Genomic DNA, 16,735 nt, shown 5'->3' with positions numbered 1-16,735 from the left:
GGAGCTTTGCAAAAAGGCAGCACATGGCCTTATCGTAACTTGGCCATGCCACGCTGCACTCTCTGGGTTGCAACCGCCTTGCACTGTTAGGAGCACTTTCTTTGCAGACAGCATCATTAGCCACAAATACCACCACAGACAAAGCACATATTCCTTAGCTCCTACCTTTACATTTCTTGCCCTCATGCTGCTGAAATGAAGCACATAAATGGTCTTGCCAAAAAAATGAATTAACTCTTTCCTTACTGTGGGGAAAATGACCATTTTTGTAGGTTTCAGTGCCCCCCTTTTTTTTCTGTAAAACTACTGCATTTAAAATTCAAATGTCAAGAATGGAACCATACAGAACTGCTTCTGACATTCTGGTCTCTGCTTCACTGGAGAAGACAGCAAATTCTTTGTCGGGTGAGCATGACAAAGCCGTTGCGGGTCTTGATGATTTGTGGAACCAGTTCGAATCTCTTGGTGCTATTTGTGATGAGGCATGAGGCAGCCGTAGGCGGCTGTCTCCATGGACAGCAACGTTAAGACAGCGAGGGAGCTTGTGGATGAAGACGTCATTGATGACATCGCGGATAAACAGGACACCACTGACGCAAACTGTGATGAGTGAAGATTTGAAAGAAACTGTGCCCACGTGCTTCAATGTGTTCCATGCGCCCAGCCTGGTTCGTCGTTATTGCATGTAGATAGAAAGCTGCTGACTCAGCTGTTCAGAGTCGATCGATAACATTAAAAAATGTGTTGTCCTAAGCATAATGAAGATAAAGATAAAAAAAAAATCATGACCGTATCGCTCAGTAATCTGCGCGCATTAAGTGACTATCATAAAAATACATTTTTTCCATCTCAATATGTTTGCACGTTTTTAAACTTAGTGCTACATTTAATCAAATTTACATGTTATATCAAACTTGTAGGCATTTTTTGTGAGTTCGATATATTCAAGTTTGACTGTACTTATGGCATCATGACCGTCAGAACTGAGCCCCTCGTTACGATATACATGTGAAAGAAGCCAACAGAAAGAAGATTGGACAACTGCCTGCCAGCATAGTTCTACTGGTAAGAGCACCATACATGACATGCGGAGGTCGTGGGAATGGATCCCACTGGCAGCATGTGGTCATTTTTTTTCTGTTTTTCTAATTAATTATCTTTGTGGCATAAAATGATTACACTACTAATTTCCTACTGATCAACACCACAAAAAATATCAAAAATAAAAAAAAATTCCCTAATGCTTTCGTAGGCTTTAGTGCCTTTTGGCTGTTTTCATATGTATATGTCATAACAAGTTGCTCATTTCCCTAGCCTTGTCTGCTTCCCAATATAGACAGACTTTTTTAGCATACCGGAGACATAGTAGCGGAGATGTATACTGGTTTACCGGATGCCGGACGGTTTACCGGACTGCGCATGCGCAGTGGTTCCCCCTCACCCCAACAATGCCACTGCGCATGAGCAAGAGGGGTCCAGTAAACCGGTACACGTATCTGCTTGTACGTCTCCGGTATGCTAAAAACGTCTATTTAGGCATTGCTAGCCTTGTGGTAAGGTACCAGTGAAAATTACTAATGGGGAGAAGCAGGATTAGGTGTGCACAGAAAGAAAAAGAGAGAGAGACAATGAAACCAAAGGTCACAAGATTCATTTCAGATGCATAGCATACCCACTACAAATGAATCATATAGTTAACACTAAGCTTGTGAAAATGAAAAAACTTTAATTTGAAGTCCAATTAGGACTTCAAATCAAATAAAAAGCAATCTTCTCCATCTATAAACCAAGTCTGAAATAATAAATATGCAGTCAACAATATCTTAAAATAACAAAATCTATCCTCGGACTGCGTACCGAAAGAAAAAAAAGGTTATACCTTGTGCTACATGACTTTGTTTCCAATAAATATTCATTGCAGTACACTGTTCTCAAAAGGACATTTCAGAGCTAAAATAAGAATTCATTTTTCTTTTTGCTTTAACCATGAGCCTATATATTTACACCAGTGGTTTCTATGCATGTCTAAATGTTTTCCTTGGTGAAAGAAAAGAGAGCTAAGGACAATGATCCAAATGAAGTAATGCAACATGCACACAATTTATCAGCGGAAAAAGCCTTTCAGAAAGTCTTTTATCGACGTTCTGATTCAAAGTGCAATATACACACATCTGTGCATTGTGCACCCGGCAAAATCTGCAAGTCATGCAAGTACTTTTTCACACTTCTCACAATAACATATTTCAGGAATACCTCATGCAACTTTATACACTTCCATGTCTACTCTTCTGCTGCACCACAGTAATTTCGTGAACTGACCTGCACCATGGTAACCTACTGCCCAATTCACTAACCATGCTGATGCTTAATCTCCCACTTCATGCTCGATTTTTTTTCTTTTCTATACTACTGCCACCCCAATAATGCTCACCTGGTATTTCAAATAACACGGATGGTGACCTTGAAGGAACAGAAAGGCAATGCAGAAACACTTAGAAAACACAGAAAATGAGGTACTATGAAGAATGCTTCATGAATCCTCAGAAATCAATGCGCTTTGAATCATAATCCCAGCATTTTCTTGTGGAAGACCATGAGAACAGAGAGTAACAAATTGGGAGAAAATTTACCGAGAGCTTGGTAGCTCGCAGCTTTGTGCAGTTGTCAATGTACTCTATTTGGATCAGCTCAACGCCATGTGTGCCATAGGTGCCCTTGAAGATGCCTGGCTGGATAGGCACTCCTGTCAATGGAGCTTGCAGTCTCACCCGTTTGTAGTGAAACGCATAGCTGCATGCAGGGCAGAAAAAAAAAAAGGCTCCATAAGGTCTCGGCCCCAACAGCACCCTGAAATATGTGAGCACGTCAAAGCTGTTGCAGTGCAAGCTGCACTACTGCGCTGAATCCACACTAAGAAAACAAATTTACAAGTCAGATGATCAATTTCGAAAATTTCACGCAGTGTTACGTATTTTTTCCAGTTAAGTTTTTCCTACTAGAAAACACCGCTTTCCAGTAACCATGTCCAAGATTTCCCCCAAATTTTTATTGAATAATACATTTCCAGAGTGTGAGAAGGTGCACCGATACAAAACTGAATGCAGCCACAGCAAATACGGCACAAGCCACACTGGTCTGCACTTAGCTTTCCCTTCCCTGTAAGCCAGTGGACTATAGGCTACCAGTGTTGTGAGCAGCACTGTGGGGAGTTCTCCATTTCGTGGCTGTGGCTGCCCACTTTAACAAACCGCACAGAATTAGGTTCATGCTAAAAAAACAACAACAAAGAGCTATGACAACATGTGTACACTCAGATAATACTGTATTTATACAACTGCATTTACATGACATTTCTGGAAAAAAAAAAAAAAGCTTGGAGGTCGTTTATGCTTGGCCTTTAACAATAGAACGCGATAGCACTATCCTGCGGCCTTTGCTTATCGCCAGCCGCTATCTGCTGCAGTGCGCGGGAGCACCTGTGGGCACATTCCAAAACGAAAATGTATTAGTCACTGGACTACTCGTCCACACTTGAGCCGTCATCCTCACTAGTGCTGCCGTCGTGATCGCTGCTGCGGTCCCACAGCTCGTCACTCTAACATCGTCATGCAGCGAAGTCCCGCACTTCGCAAGCAGCCACTTCACGACATCGCATGGAATAGCTGAAAATTTTGCCTCGCTGCAGCTGCCACACCTGATCACTCGTTGCGAATGTCGCACTTGCGGCCCGGCGCAGTTGTTAGTTTCTTCGGGTAAAGAATGACAGCCATCTCGAATGTAGCCGTGAACGAGCGCCGGTCGCTTACCGGACGAGGAGCACAAATAACGAATGACGAAGCACCACATTAAAAACTTGTGAAACGCGGCCGGCAGTAGTCAAATGCGTCGCAGCCGAAGAGAAACTACGCGTGAGCGGCGTCGGCTCTTCCCCGTCGGCTACCGACACTCTCCGGCACCGCTGTGTTTCCAAGTGGGGGTGCCGCCGTGATGGGAACAGTGGCCCTTCCATCAACTATCGACGCTCCCTTGAGCACCGAGTGCGCAGTTGAAAGTGAAAAAAAAAGTAAAAAAAAAAACTTGGACGACGCCTGTTAAGAGTACAACGTGAAGACGTTTTCGGGCTGCTGCAGCTTATCAGCAGACGCAATCTGCAGCGACATGTGGGGAGTGCGCTGGTGCAGTTTGCTGCTTATCGACAGCCACTATTGGCCGCCTCGTGCGAGGTGAGGATGGCGGCTCTGCGCGTTGACTCGGCAGCTGCTCAAGGCCATCACGAAGAGCGATGCGACGGAGCCACACTGCAAAAATCCAACCATGCTGTAGCATGCCTGATATCTCGTTTGTCTCGCCTTTATTTATGGTGGGATGCTTTGGTTTCGATTTAAGTCGACCCCTACACTTTGGATGTTCAAATTTTGAAAAATGGGTCGACCCACAATCGTGTAAATACGTTATTTATTAATTCCAGCTAATACAATCTTCAGTAAACAGCCAACCTTAATGGATGAATCCTCGGACAGATGGTGCTAATGACTTTGATGGCATGAGGGCATTTGCCAGCATCAGGGAAAGGCGCAAGTGAGCAGTACAATTCACAGCTCACGCTACATGCTGTGACCAATAAGCTTTGCATGCAACTTGCAACGAAATGCAGGAGCAGGCAGCCTAAATCCAATTGCTCCATAAAACCAAAAGAGTTCACAAGCTCCTACCCACAGACCAGTAGCAGCATGTGGAGCTAAGGAATCCGAGTGAGGCTTGAGCAATGGGCATATATCATGCACTGGTAATGACAACAGGAACAAGAGGCTCAGTCCACTAGGACCAATGTTGCCTTTGTAGAATTCATCTCAATGGGACGTAATGTCCTGACATGCAAACCACGGCCAAAATCGTGGCAGGCAAAAGAGCAGATGAAACAGCACTGATAGCAACGACATGAAATAAATGGCAGCTACTTTCCTGCAGTGCAGTGCCAAATATCACATGCAGCACAGGTTCCTCTGCAGTAAGGAAAATACCAATAGAGACTAAAGTTCACAACCAATAGGAAAAGGAATTATTATGGAACATGGTACCAGCGCAAGAAACAAGGACGAAGGGAGAAGAAGGCCAGCGTTCGTGTTGTCTTTCTTCTCCCTTCGTCCTTGTTTCTTGCGCTGGTACCATGTTCCATAATAATGCAAACCAACTAGCCCAGCTGTCTACCCTTAGAAAAGGAATTCTACCCGAGGTGCAGTCTGATCTCGGTGACCAGAACTGACAACGCACTCCCTCCCAGAACAGGATTTGGCCTCCCTGGCGTAGTACTTTGCCACAACCTCCTATATGAACAAACCAATTAACCCTGGCAAATGGTAACTCATCTCTTTTTTTATGGGCTCAGAAGAGAACAGCAGTTTACAGTTGGTAGCGAGGCACTGGAAGTGGTAAGGAAATACGTCTACTTAGGGTAAGTAGCGACTCCAGATCCGAATCACAAGAGAAAAATGACTAGAATAAGAATAGGGTGCACCGCATTTGGCAAGTTCTCTCAGATCATGAATGGCAGTTTAAAAATATCCCTCAAGAGAAAAGTATATAACAGCTGAACCTTACCTGTACCTCCTAAGGGGCAGAAACATAGAGGATAATGAAAAGGGTTCAATTTAAGTTAAAGGACAACACAGCAAGCTATGGAAAGAAAAACTATAGGTGTAACATTAAGAGACTGGAATCGGGTGGAGTGGGTTAGGATTAACGCGGGTTAATGATATCCTACTCGAAATCAAAACGAGGAAGGCATGGGCTTGGGCAGGGCATGTAATGCGAAGGCAAGATAACCGCTGGTCCTTAAGGGTAACAGAATAGATTCCAAGAGAAGGCAAGTGTAGCAGAGGGTGGCAGAAAGTTAGATGGGTGGATAAGATTAAGCACAGTTTGCGGGGATAGGGTGGCCACAGCTGGCACAGGACAGGGTTAATTGGAGAGAAATGGGAGAGGCCTTTACCCTACAGTGGGTGTAGTCAGGCTAATGATGATGATGAATACAGCTTTATTTTTGTGTTATAAAAATGTATAAATGAGGTTCTACTTCTACAATTCCATAAATATGGCACTTCGAAAGTAATATAAGGACAACAACATATACGGACAGCAAATTTAGTATAATTTCAGCATTTTTTTGTGCTCATTGTTCTCTTCAGCTATTCATGCCACACTGTGCTCGGAACAAACTCATAATGGGATTCTCCATCCACAGCAATGCTCACAGTATCACATTTAATGATTGTAACAGCAGTTTGCAGGTATGCATGAGTAGTAGCTAGGTGGATGCAGAAATGCACGAAACAGCGTCACCTTTACTTACCGCATGCATTAGAGCTGCAATACGTAATCATAAACGCATTTAAGCGCTACTGAGAACACACATTAACCTTTATAAGTAGCATCAATGTGCATTCTGCCAAGCAGATTGAGGCAATGACCATAAGAAAGCCGAAATCAGTGAAAAAGTGAACAGCAGCAGGGATATTTTGGACGCTAAATGTGCCGCATGGCATTAAACGTGATGTCATTAACGAACGTTATAACAAGCAGCAGGGTTGATTCCCTTGGTGTCATCCGTCTTTGGAAAGAGTTCAGAGTCCAGGAGATTTTTGTTCACGCACCTTACAGTCCATATTTTAAGTAGCTTTCATTGTGGAAGGTAAAACCTGTCGTGAGATGTGCAGATATATCATTTGGCATGTTTACTCAGGGTAACGCGACATGCCCAATCCTTTTCGAGCTTTTGCCTTGCATACAAAGCTTGAAGGTGGCATCATGGTACATGAGAGCACGAGTGACTCTTTGTCATATATGGCTCCTTGTTTTAAAAGCGTTAATCCCATAGTTAATCCCCTTAAGCAATCCGAAACTGCGCTTGAAAGCAGAAGTTTGAAGCCGAAGCTCCAAGAACATTTACTCGTAACTATCATTCATAGTCCTCCGATATTAAATGAAAGGTCTCCAATCAGTATGCTGAACATTATAAAATATATTCAAAAACTTAGAAAATACACCGTAAGGCTTTCATATAATTATTTTCTCTACTGCGGTTTTTCGGATTCAAGTTAAAACTTTACCCAACTTTGACTTAGCAAGGTGCAGACCGCTTTGCTGGCTCAGCTTTAAATCCCTAGTTGAATGAATGTTTTCACAGTCTACAAACAAAGGTAGGTGGACCTTGCAAGGATGCAAAAGTGCTATGCAAGCAGATGGTAATTGATGTGATGAAATAATAGCAATAAATGAGAAAAAAAATGAGATATCTGATTTGGTAAACAGTTTTCAGTGCAACCTGCATTTTATATATGAAATGAGAAAAAAAAAAAAGACCAGTTTATATTCCACACAAAAACAACTGCTTAAAGGAACCTGTCATTTTCTGCAGAAAACAACTAGAAAAAGAAAAATTATGGAACTTTTTCCCGAGTTACCCAATTTATACCTGAAATGGAGCTCAAGACATTCGCCCATTTTTAATCCCCGAAATTCCGAAAAAAAAAAAAATGATACCCAAAAACAAAGGGCTCTAAGTATAAGCCACAAAGGAGCTCAAAAGCATCACCAATATGAAGGGACAGGACACAAAGAGACCATTGCGTTCCTGGCTGCTAAGGTTAGCATCTATAGAAATCTCTGCACTGAATGGTTCACCCCATCACTTTGCACTCACATCAATCTGAAAGCTTGCAGAAAGGGCTGAGAACATTGTAATCAAAGTTTGCTGCGTTAAAGGTTTATCTACTCTCCTACAGTTTAATTTACTCAATAAAACATCTTAATAAAGTAATATTTCAAACTGAAAGTCATCCAAAAACAAAGGAGGCTACCAATAAATACATCAGACATGCTTAATAAGGACCTTCAGAAAAAAGAACCCTCCAGACGAGTCAAAGCTGTCCCAAAAATCCCGAAACAAACTTTGTTTGGCTTAACTTCATCATATTGCTACCATGAAAAACTGACAGCTAAACCATGCAGTCTGAATCTCTGACCATGATTCTTTCAAGGTATGAGAGGGTTTTTCACTCCCTTCAGACTGCTGCATACTGAAAATTGTGATACCAGCCATGCAGCCTTTTACCTGAACAAAGATGTATTCTAAATAATTTTCACTATTCAAGACCATGCACAACTTATAAAACACGGAAAAATAAGCCCTGTAAAAGGCATACATACTCAAACTGCCTCAGGATCAAGAATTTCATCAGAAGCATCTCCTGGCTGTGTGGGAACTGGTGCATGTCCAGGGGCACTGAGGAGTGTTCACTGAGAAACTCGCGGAGTTCCTGAAAGAGCCACGTCAAAGCTGAGCAAGACATCTGGAACACCTGTTCCAGAAAAAATCATGCAGAGCACCCCAGAAATCCATCCACTTATGAGAACTGAACAAAACATCAATAAAATTTCGTACTGAAACATTAATAATGTACACAAAAAAACTTTGTCTCTTTAGTAGTGGTACTTATGTATGTGCACTGCCCAGAAAGCTGCGCATATATCCAATTCCCAACACGTCCCTAAAGAATAGCCAATAATTATTAACAAGAGCAAAGGCACAGTACCTTTTGCTAATATCACCAAATACTTTAGAGTCTCGAACAGAGCTTATAAACTGCAGCAATTCCTTGACAGCATGAAGGATTTTCAGGACAGTAAGGAAGTTCAATTTAGTTTCACAGTTTCTACCACAAGATGAAACCTTTCTGACAATAACTTCCTGTTAAATGTCACCACCGCCATCTTCATCATCAGCTCAGTTTTGACCCCTGCAGGACAAAGGCCTCTCACAATGACTTGCAATTAACCCTGTTCTGGACCAGCTTCGACTGTTATATGTCATATGCCTACAAACTTCCCAAATCTCTGGTGCTCTCTTCTCCGTTTACCTTCTCTTGGAATCTCCTCCGCCAACATACTGGCTCACTGATTAACTGTCCTCTGCATTACATGCCTTGCCCATGTCGATTTCTTCCTCTTGATTTCTACTAGCTCATCATTAACTCGCATTTGTTTCCCAACACAATCTGCTCCCTTGATCTTCCTTTTGTTTCCCTTTAAATAGCTTGCGGTGTTGCCCGAAATTTAATCTCAAGCCTTTTCATTAACTGCTTACCAATACTGGTATGCTGCTATTTATGACCAGAAAGTGCTTGCCAAATGCTTCCCGGCCTGTTTCCATTCTTCACGCTATCTCACCCCCATGGTTCGGATACCAAAGGAGTTAAGAGTATACCATAAAAGCAAACAATAAAATAAAAATAAGCATGACAGACAAGCAACAATATACAAAGGTAACATGATGGACAGTTGAACCTGATCATATCAAACTTCATTAGATCGAATTACCTTCGACATAAAATAATTTGAATGTATAGGAAAATGTGCGGCTATATCATACAAAAATTAGCCATCACATCCAATAGATCAAACTTCAGGCAACACCGGGCAACTCAAGAAGCTGGCCTTCCCTCAGCACATCCCAAGATGTTAGCTTTTATGCATGGACCTACGGGTGCTACTGGTGGTAATGTGCTATGCAGCTTGTGCAGATCAATGATGACTTGGATCAATGATGAACGAGGTGAGAAGAAATCTGAAGTTGCTACAGCGTACAAGATTCCAAGAAGCAAACTGAGCACCATTTTGAAGAACAAGACTAAAGTTCAGGCTAAAGTGGAAAGATTCAATGGGAAAAGAGAGTCCCTATGATCCTTACAGAACGTGCTTCTGATTCCAGTGACCTACAGGTCCAACTGAAGAGCGTGAATGACCTGCGAACTTTTAGCCAAGTGATAGAAATCTTGGAGTGATGACCTGGTGGGCCAAGTGCACGTCTTCCTCATCATAGATGATGAATGTGCCCATCACTGCAGTGCTAGTCTCAGCAACATTGCACTTTGCTTCCTGCTGCGCAAAGCTACAACGGTGTTTCAATCATTGGACCAGAGGATGATCCACGCAGTGAAAGCTGGTTGCAGAAAACGTCTGACTGAACGGCTCCTGCAGAACCTGAAGACTGGAACAGATCCAAAAATCGACCTCTTAGGCTGAGTAGGTCATGGAATGATGTCAAAAACGAAACTACACAGAACTGCTTTTTACATTCTGGCCTCTGCTTGACCGGAGAAAACGGAGCAAATTCTTTGTTTGGTCAGCTCAACAAAGCCATCGCGTGGCTTGATGATTTGTGGAACCAGTTCTCTGAATTTGCTGGTGCTATTAGTGTCGAGGCAGCCGTAGGCAACTGTCTCCATGGGCAACGACGTTAAGACTGTGGGAGAACTTGCAGACACAGACATCATTGCTGATGCTGCGGATAACCAGGACACCACTGATGTGAACTGTGACGAGATTTGAGAGAATCTGTGCCCATGTGCTTTGAAGTGCTCTGTGCACTCAGCATGGTTCGCTGCTATTGCACGTTGACAGAGAGCTGCAGTCTCAGCTGTTCGAAGTCCATCGATAACATTGAAAAATGTGTTCTCTCCGAGGCAATGAAAATGAAGGAACAAATTCACGACTATTTCGTCGGTAATCTGCACACAGTAAGTGGCTATGTCATAGAAATAAATTTTTTTTTCCATCTCAATGAGTTTGTGTGTTGTTAAGTTTACGACTACTTTCATATCGAATTACAGGTTATATAAAACTCATACATACTTTTTTGCGAGTTTGATATATGTGGGTTCGACTGTAATAATGATTACCGCATTCCAATTATAAAGACACCGCTTTCACTGAAACAAAGCTTTTGTAAGCTAGAAAAGGTAAAAAAATGAAATAGAGGTTTCCCCACCAGTGGCCATTTTTACAAGCAAACTGCAGTACATCAAGACAATTTTTGTATGCAGATCCCCGAGGCTAGGCTACACTACTATTTGCTCCCTAACGGAGTCCATTTCCATGTGGATGTCATGAGCTTGAACTGACTGGTGGGAAATTTTTAAATTCAATTTCCTTCAGTAACACGGCAAGTTGGTATATACTTGTACAAAAACAGCGCAGGAACAGGGACAAGAAAGAAGAAGATGGGACAAGCGCTGACTATCAAATTATTGAAAAGGAACACATAAAATATACCCTCTTTACAATGAAGAGCACGCATGAGCTACACCAAAAACACTGATAAGCTGACAACTTCAGTCATGGTGATCAAGACACAAAAGTTCACAGTCATGAACGAGGGCGGATGGGGTGCTTACACATGTGTCGACATTTTTGTGGATATAAAATGTTTCGCTGATTTCTCTAGTTAGTTCTTTGTGATTTTACAAGATCTTAGTAATGTTAAAAAGTGGAGTACATGGTTCCTCAGTAGCCCTTGAGGTGTTACGACGACATTCTTTGTAGTGCAGAGCTAGGTTTAAGGAAGGGGCCGCTTCCAAAGAAGTGTTGTGCTCATGTGTTGTGCTTCCCGTCTGGCCTATATAGCTCTTCCCACACGTAAAGGGAACAATATACACCACACCCTTGGCACTTGGAACAAACTTCAAGTCATGATTTACTTGGTACACTTTTTTGTTTTTCTTCTCTGGTTTTCCTATCCACCATGGCGCGAATTTTGCCGAGCTTATTAGGTGCAGAAAAAAGAACATCAACCCCATATCTGCAGCCTACCTGCTTTAAACGGTGGGATAACTGGTGAACGTAGGGCCAGACAGCAAATTTCTTTTTCTCTTTACTTGAAGGATCTGATGGCTCGTGCCTACAAGATGATTTGGTCTTTTTAATTATATCTTACTACATGCAAGTATGATAGCCTCATTCGGAAAGCCTGCTGACCTCAGCCTCTCAACCTGTTGATTAAAACTCTGACTGATAGCATGCACACATGACTTGTTAATTGCAGAACTTATACATGAAATAGCTATACCACATTTGACTATCTTGGAATGCCCAAAACGGTAACTGAGCAAGGGTTTCTTTGATCTCTGAAAGAAGGACCAGCACGTGTGCTCTGGCTGTAAAACCAACTTTATATCTAGGAATTGCAGCTCATTCCTGTCCGTTGTTTCAAAGGTAAATTTTAAGCCTTGTCCGCAATACTCAAAAATCTTTAAAATGGCACCTATCTGTTTCTGGAAGTCCCCGTTCTCAACAAAAACAAGATAATCATCTACATACCTGAAGATCTGTTTTGTTCGGGAGCCCAAAATACTTTCAATAGTCTTATCTACATAATAAAAATATTACTGAGTACCGGAGTCACTTTCGACCCAGTACATACCCGTGATTTTTTAGTATACAGTCTTCCTTGCCATTCAACAATAGTAGCTTTAAGATAAAAAGACAACAGTTCTAAAAAGGCTCCCACAGAGATTCCACATTTCAAAATGAATTCCTCTTCATTGTTACCATCTTTTATACATTTGCTGACACACTGTAGAAGGGTATCGTGCGGAAGAGAGTACAATAAGTCCTGTACATCTATGCTAAACATGTTGCACAACCCCAGATTATGGCATTTCAAATATTCAACAACCTCCAAAGAATTAGACACTAGAAATGGATCGTCTATTGCCAAAGAAGACAGGTTCCTTGGTAAAAAAACTTGAAACATCAAATTGCCAGGTAGAGCATCCCGTAACAATACAGCAGAATGGAATGTCGTGTTTGTGGGTTTTCCCAGAAAAATATAATTCCAGGCAGTCCTTTTATCATTCTTAATCGGGAAGTAAAGGCGTTTTAAATTCATTTCCTCCAGTAAGCGCAAGGCTTCACACTTTTGTCTTATCACACTAGTGCGCACAGGTTTTCCTGAATTTTCTTGGCAATAAAAGTACTGTTTGCTACCAGACAAACATCAGCACAGCTAGAAACAGCCACACAACTGTTTTTATTAGGAACAAAATTTGGATAAAGCTCTCCTCAGCATCCCTTTAACTATTTGTACAAGCTACCATTAGCTATGAGGAAAATAATCAAAACAACAAACTAACCGGGTAATGAAATGTGGGCTTGCTATTCATACATCACATTTTAAAGTCATAATGCTTTAGGAATAACCTTTGCGGAGATACACTTTCTGCTGATAAGCCACTTCTTTCGAATAAAGGAGGCGAATTTATTTCTAGCACTTGGTTAAACCTCCTTTCTCAAGTTCATCACGAAAATTCGGGGAACACTTAAGCTCTGCCTTAAGGGAATGATGCGACAGCGCTAATGGGTCCCTTCAGTAGCCTGGGGTCCTCTTTGCATATCATTTTGCAGACACAGACACCATTTTTTTTATTTCATTGTTTTTAACCTTTTTATTTACTACAAGGCCTCCAATTAACCAAGTCTAATGAACGTTCCTCAGTGGTTGAGGGGTTGCAAGCCCAGCTCACAACACAAGGGGCAGTGGTTCAAGTCGACTATTTTTCTTTTTAGAACAACTGCTTTTCTTTCTTCAGAGGCACTTCATAATGGTGGTGGAATTACATCACGACCCTCTAGACCAATGAGGAATTGTGTAGTGATGTTACCAGTGTTGTACTGTGTGATCGTTGTGGGGTGTTTGAATTACCAGCACAAGGTCATGTGGTTGTGACGTTTTGACCCTCTCGACCAATCCAGACTCTCTTGACACTCTCTTGACGCGCCAAAGCCTAAGCATGGCAGTTTCTCTGCTGAACAAAACCATCCACGCTATTACGTTAATGCAGCCATGCCAACATGCAACTACAGCTGGTCTCAAGCATCCCGACTAGAACAGACAGCTAACAGTTCCTCGAAGCCAACTGCCCAGATTAATTGCAAGTAGAAGCCTGATGCAACTATGTCACAGTTTTTACTCTGACAACCTTTCGTTGAAGTTTAATGCACAGAATTTAATTCTTTGGCATTCCAAAACAGCATGAGCCCATTTCATGCAAATCAAATGAAATTTTTCATGCCTAAATGTTTGGATTCTGGTGTTAATACAATGGTTGATATGAAGTCCACTATTACAGGTGGTTCAGTTATATAATGGCACACAAGAAAATAAATTTCCACAGAATGCAGAAATATAATTCCCTGCTTTTTCCACAATGCTAAAGCAATTTGTGCACACTGCATACAGCACATTTCAAAATTTGTACACTGTCACCTAACAAAAAAGAAGCTCTGTTACCATGTCCTTTACTTCTACTGTTGTTTGCTTTCAAAAGAGAAAGAAAACTTTTATTATCAAGGTACGGGACAATAATTACTGCAACAGCTCCAGCAATGTCAATGTGCGCAATATATTAAACTCTGCATACCTTATTTGCATCCATGACCTATAAGGTCCCATGACCTTACTCTTCAACAAAAATCATACCTGGTGCTTCCCATTTGGGTGGCGATGATGGCTTGAGTCACAACACTTAAACATGAATTCATCCTTTGAAATCTGAAATACAAATATAAAGAAACGATTAGCTAATGTTACACTGCCAACTTTATCACAGAGTGAATAGCTGATGCTAGTGGAATAGAAAAAGTGACAATACGATGTGTAACTACTGTTTATTGTAGCAATGGTCAAAATATGGCTGGGTTATGTTGACGTGATCAAAACATGTGATGAAGATTTGCTTTTTCGCCACAAAACTGGCATTCTGCGTCGTAGAGTTCCAGATAGATTTTGTTCAATAATGTTCTGTGGCTGAGCTTTGGCAACAAGGCACCTCACAGAGTGAGTGAGCTCTTGCAGTGTAACCTGGTGAGTTTTACCCACCACCACAACAAAGAAATGACCAACATTCCCCAGCTGCCAATCAGTGCACGTGTTACCACCATTATGGGCAACAAAGAAGTCGCTACACCATCAGTCAGAGGTAAGTGGTCAATGAATGCCACTAAGCAGATAATCTTTACATGGCAGATGAGGAGCTTGCTTTGGTTAGGTTTATCATGCTTAAAGGGACACTGAGGAGAAATTGAAGTTGGCTTGTATCCATAGAATACCAGCTCCTGATCACAAAAACGCCACTCTTCCTGAAAACAAAGCTCTTGTAATGTAGAAAATAGCAAGAACCAAAATACAGGTATCGCCGCCACAGGCCAATCTCGCAAGTACAAGCGTGATGACTTCCTAGGACAAGAGGCGCCACCATGGAGGAATTTTCCTTACTTCATGGATGTCACGAATCTCTGAGGCTTGCAAAGGAAGGTTGCGCACCGCACCGCTACCTGCCAGAAATCACGGAGTCTCCGTTTACGTCACGTTTCACGTCACTCCGTTCTGTGTTGTCATAAGAGTTCTCCGTGTCGTCATAAGAGTTCTCGAGTTTGAATCGGAGCAGCGGGAAAAAAATTTTTCAATTCCGAATCCAAATTTTTTTGAAATAAATGCATCTTTCGCTCCTGGACAAGCGTCAACAAAGCCATGAAATGCCGAACTATCAGATATTGCTAACAAAAAAATTTTGATAGGGTTCTCCTCAGTGTCCCTTTAACATCTCTAAGTGACTCAGGCTATGAGGGATGCTGTAGAGGAGGGCTCTGGATAATTTTCAAGCAATGGGCTTCTTTAACGTGCACTGACATCGCACAGCACAACGGTCTCTAGTATTATGCCTCCATCGAAATGCGACTGCCACGGCCACAAGTGTGGAATGGAGCTGGACAGAACGCTAACACATACGGATGCAGGACAAATCAAATGTGGGCCAGTTTGTTTCGGTTAGTGACGGTAAATGTGGTGCCATTCAATTGGTCCCTTGAATTTTTTAGAGCAAGTGAAAAACTTGCGGGACACTTAAGTGCACCTTTGGAGTATGATGCGAAAGGGGTCCCCTGGTGCACCCTTTCACAGGCATCAACATGCTTGCTGCCATCGCATGCTACCTTATTAAACATTGTCCATGCACACACCTAACCAATCTTCTTCTCCTCCACCCCCTTCTTTTTTATTTTACTTTGCTTACTCTCAACTTTAATATTCAATGATGCTAATTGGTGATATTAATAGGTGACACTAATCAGCCACCCTAATTAACCAAGTGTTCATGCAATGTAATTCGCTTAATGTGTAGTATGATGTGTTTGTACAAGGCCTCCATTTATCTCACTAAACGAACATTCCCCAGTGGAGAAGTAGCACATCAGCCTCCCAACCAAAAGGACAATGGTTTGATTCTGCCTGACCCTTCTTTTTTTTTTTTTCAGTGAAACTGCTTTTCTACATCGCTACCCTCCCGGCCAATCAAGATTTTCCAGTCACGCCGACGCCAGGTTTTACGCCAAACGGGACCTTTAACGCTATCATTTTAATAGAGCAGTAGGGACAATGCAGAGCAATCTTTAAATGCTTAAACTCTGTAGAGGTGTGTCTGAGCCAGCTCCCTTAGGTCAGCTGCAACTTACCAAACGGTCTAGCACCAACTCCATAAATAACATCTTGCTCCCTGAAATGCTTGCTGCACACACAGGAGTGGACTCATTTTTTGCCCATTATCAGTGCAACTAACCACGCTGCTCAGAGCTTCATATCTTCCAGTTAAATCAGAGCTTGGACTGGATTCAATTGGGTATGTTAGGTAATAAGGCACTAATAAATCAATAACCTGCTGCTGTTACTGGGATGGCAAAGAAGCAAAGTATTCGAACAGGAACTCACTGACAGAAAAAAGATAAAGAGAATAATGAGACCTGTATCTCTTAAAATGCAGAAATTCTATCGAGCACCCACTGCTGCTATAGTAAGAGGAGTCATGCGATCCTACCCATGCTGCAAGATAAAAGCTGCCGCCATTCA

General features: G+C 42.0%; 1 protein-coding gene across 1 annotated transcript in view; it reads right to left on the bottom strand.

Annotated features, from left to right (window-relative positions):
- The window catches only part of LOC144114220 (F-box only protein 31-like), a 53,355-nt gene that overhangs the window by 24,346 nt on the left and 12,274 nt on the right, over positions 1 to 16,735 (bottom strand). Inside the window, exons 5-7 of the mRNA XM_077647819.1 lie at positions 14,315 to 14,386; positions 8,206 to 8,315; positions 2,631 to 2,790 (exon numbers count right to left, since the gene is read on the bottom strand). Coding sequence (XP_077503945.1) covers positions 2,631 to 2,790; positions 8,206 to 8,315; positions 14,315 to 14,386 — 342 coding nt within the window. The remainder of the gene's footprint in view (positions 1 to 2,630; positions 2,791 to 8,205; positions 8,316 to 14,314; positions 14,387 to 16,735) is intronic.

The sequence above is a fragment of the Amblyomma americanum genome, chromosome 1, assembly GCF_052857255.1.
Source record: "Amblyomma americanum isolate KBUSLIRL-KWMA chromosome 1, ASM5285725v1, whole genome shotgun sequence".
In the NCBI taxonomy this organism is placed as follows: Eukaryota; Metazoa; Arthropoda; class Arachnida; order Ixodida; family Ixodidae; genus Amblyomma; species Amblyomma americanum.
The sequence above is the reverse complement of the archived record's forward strand: the minus strand, read 5'-3'. Positions and strand labels throughout refer to the sequence as shown.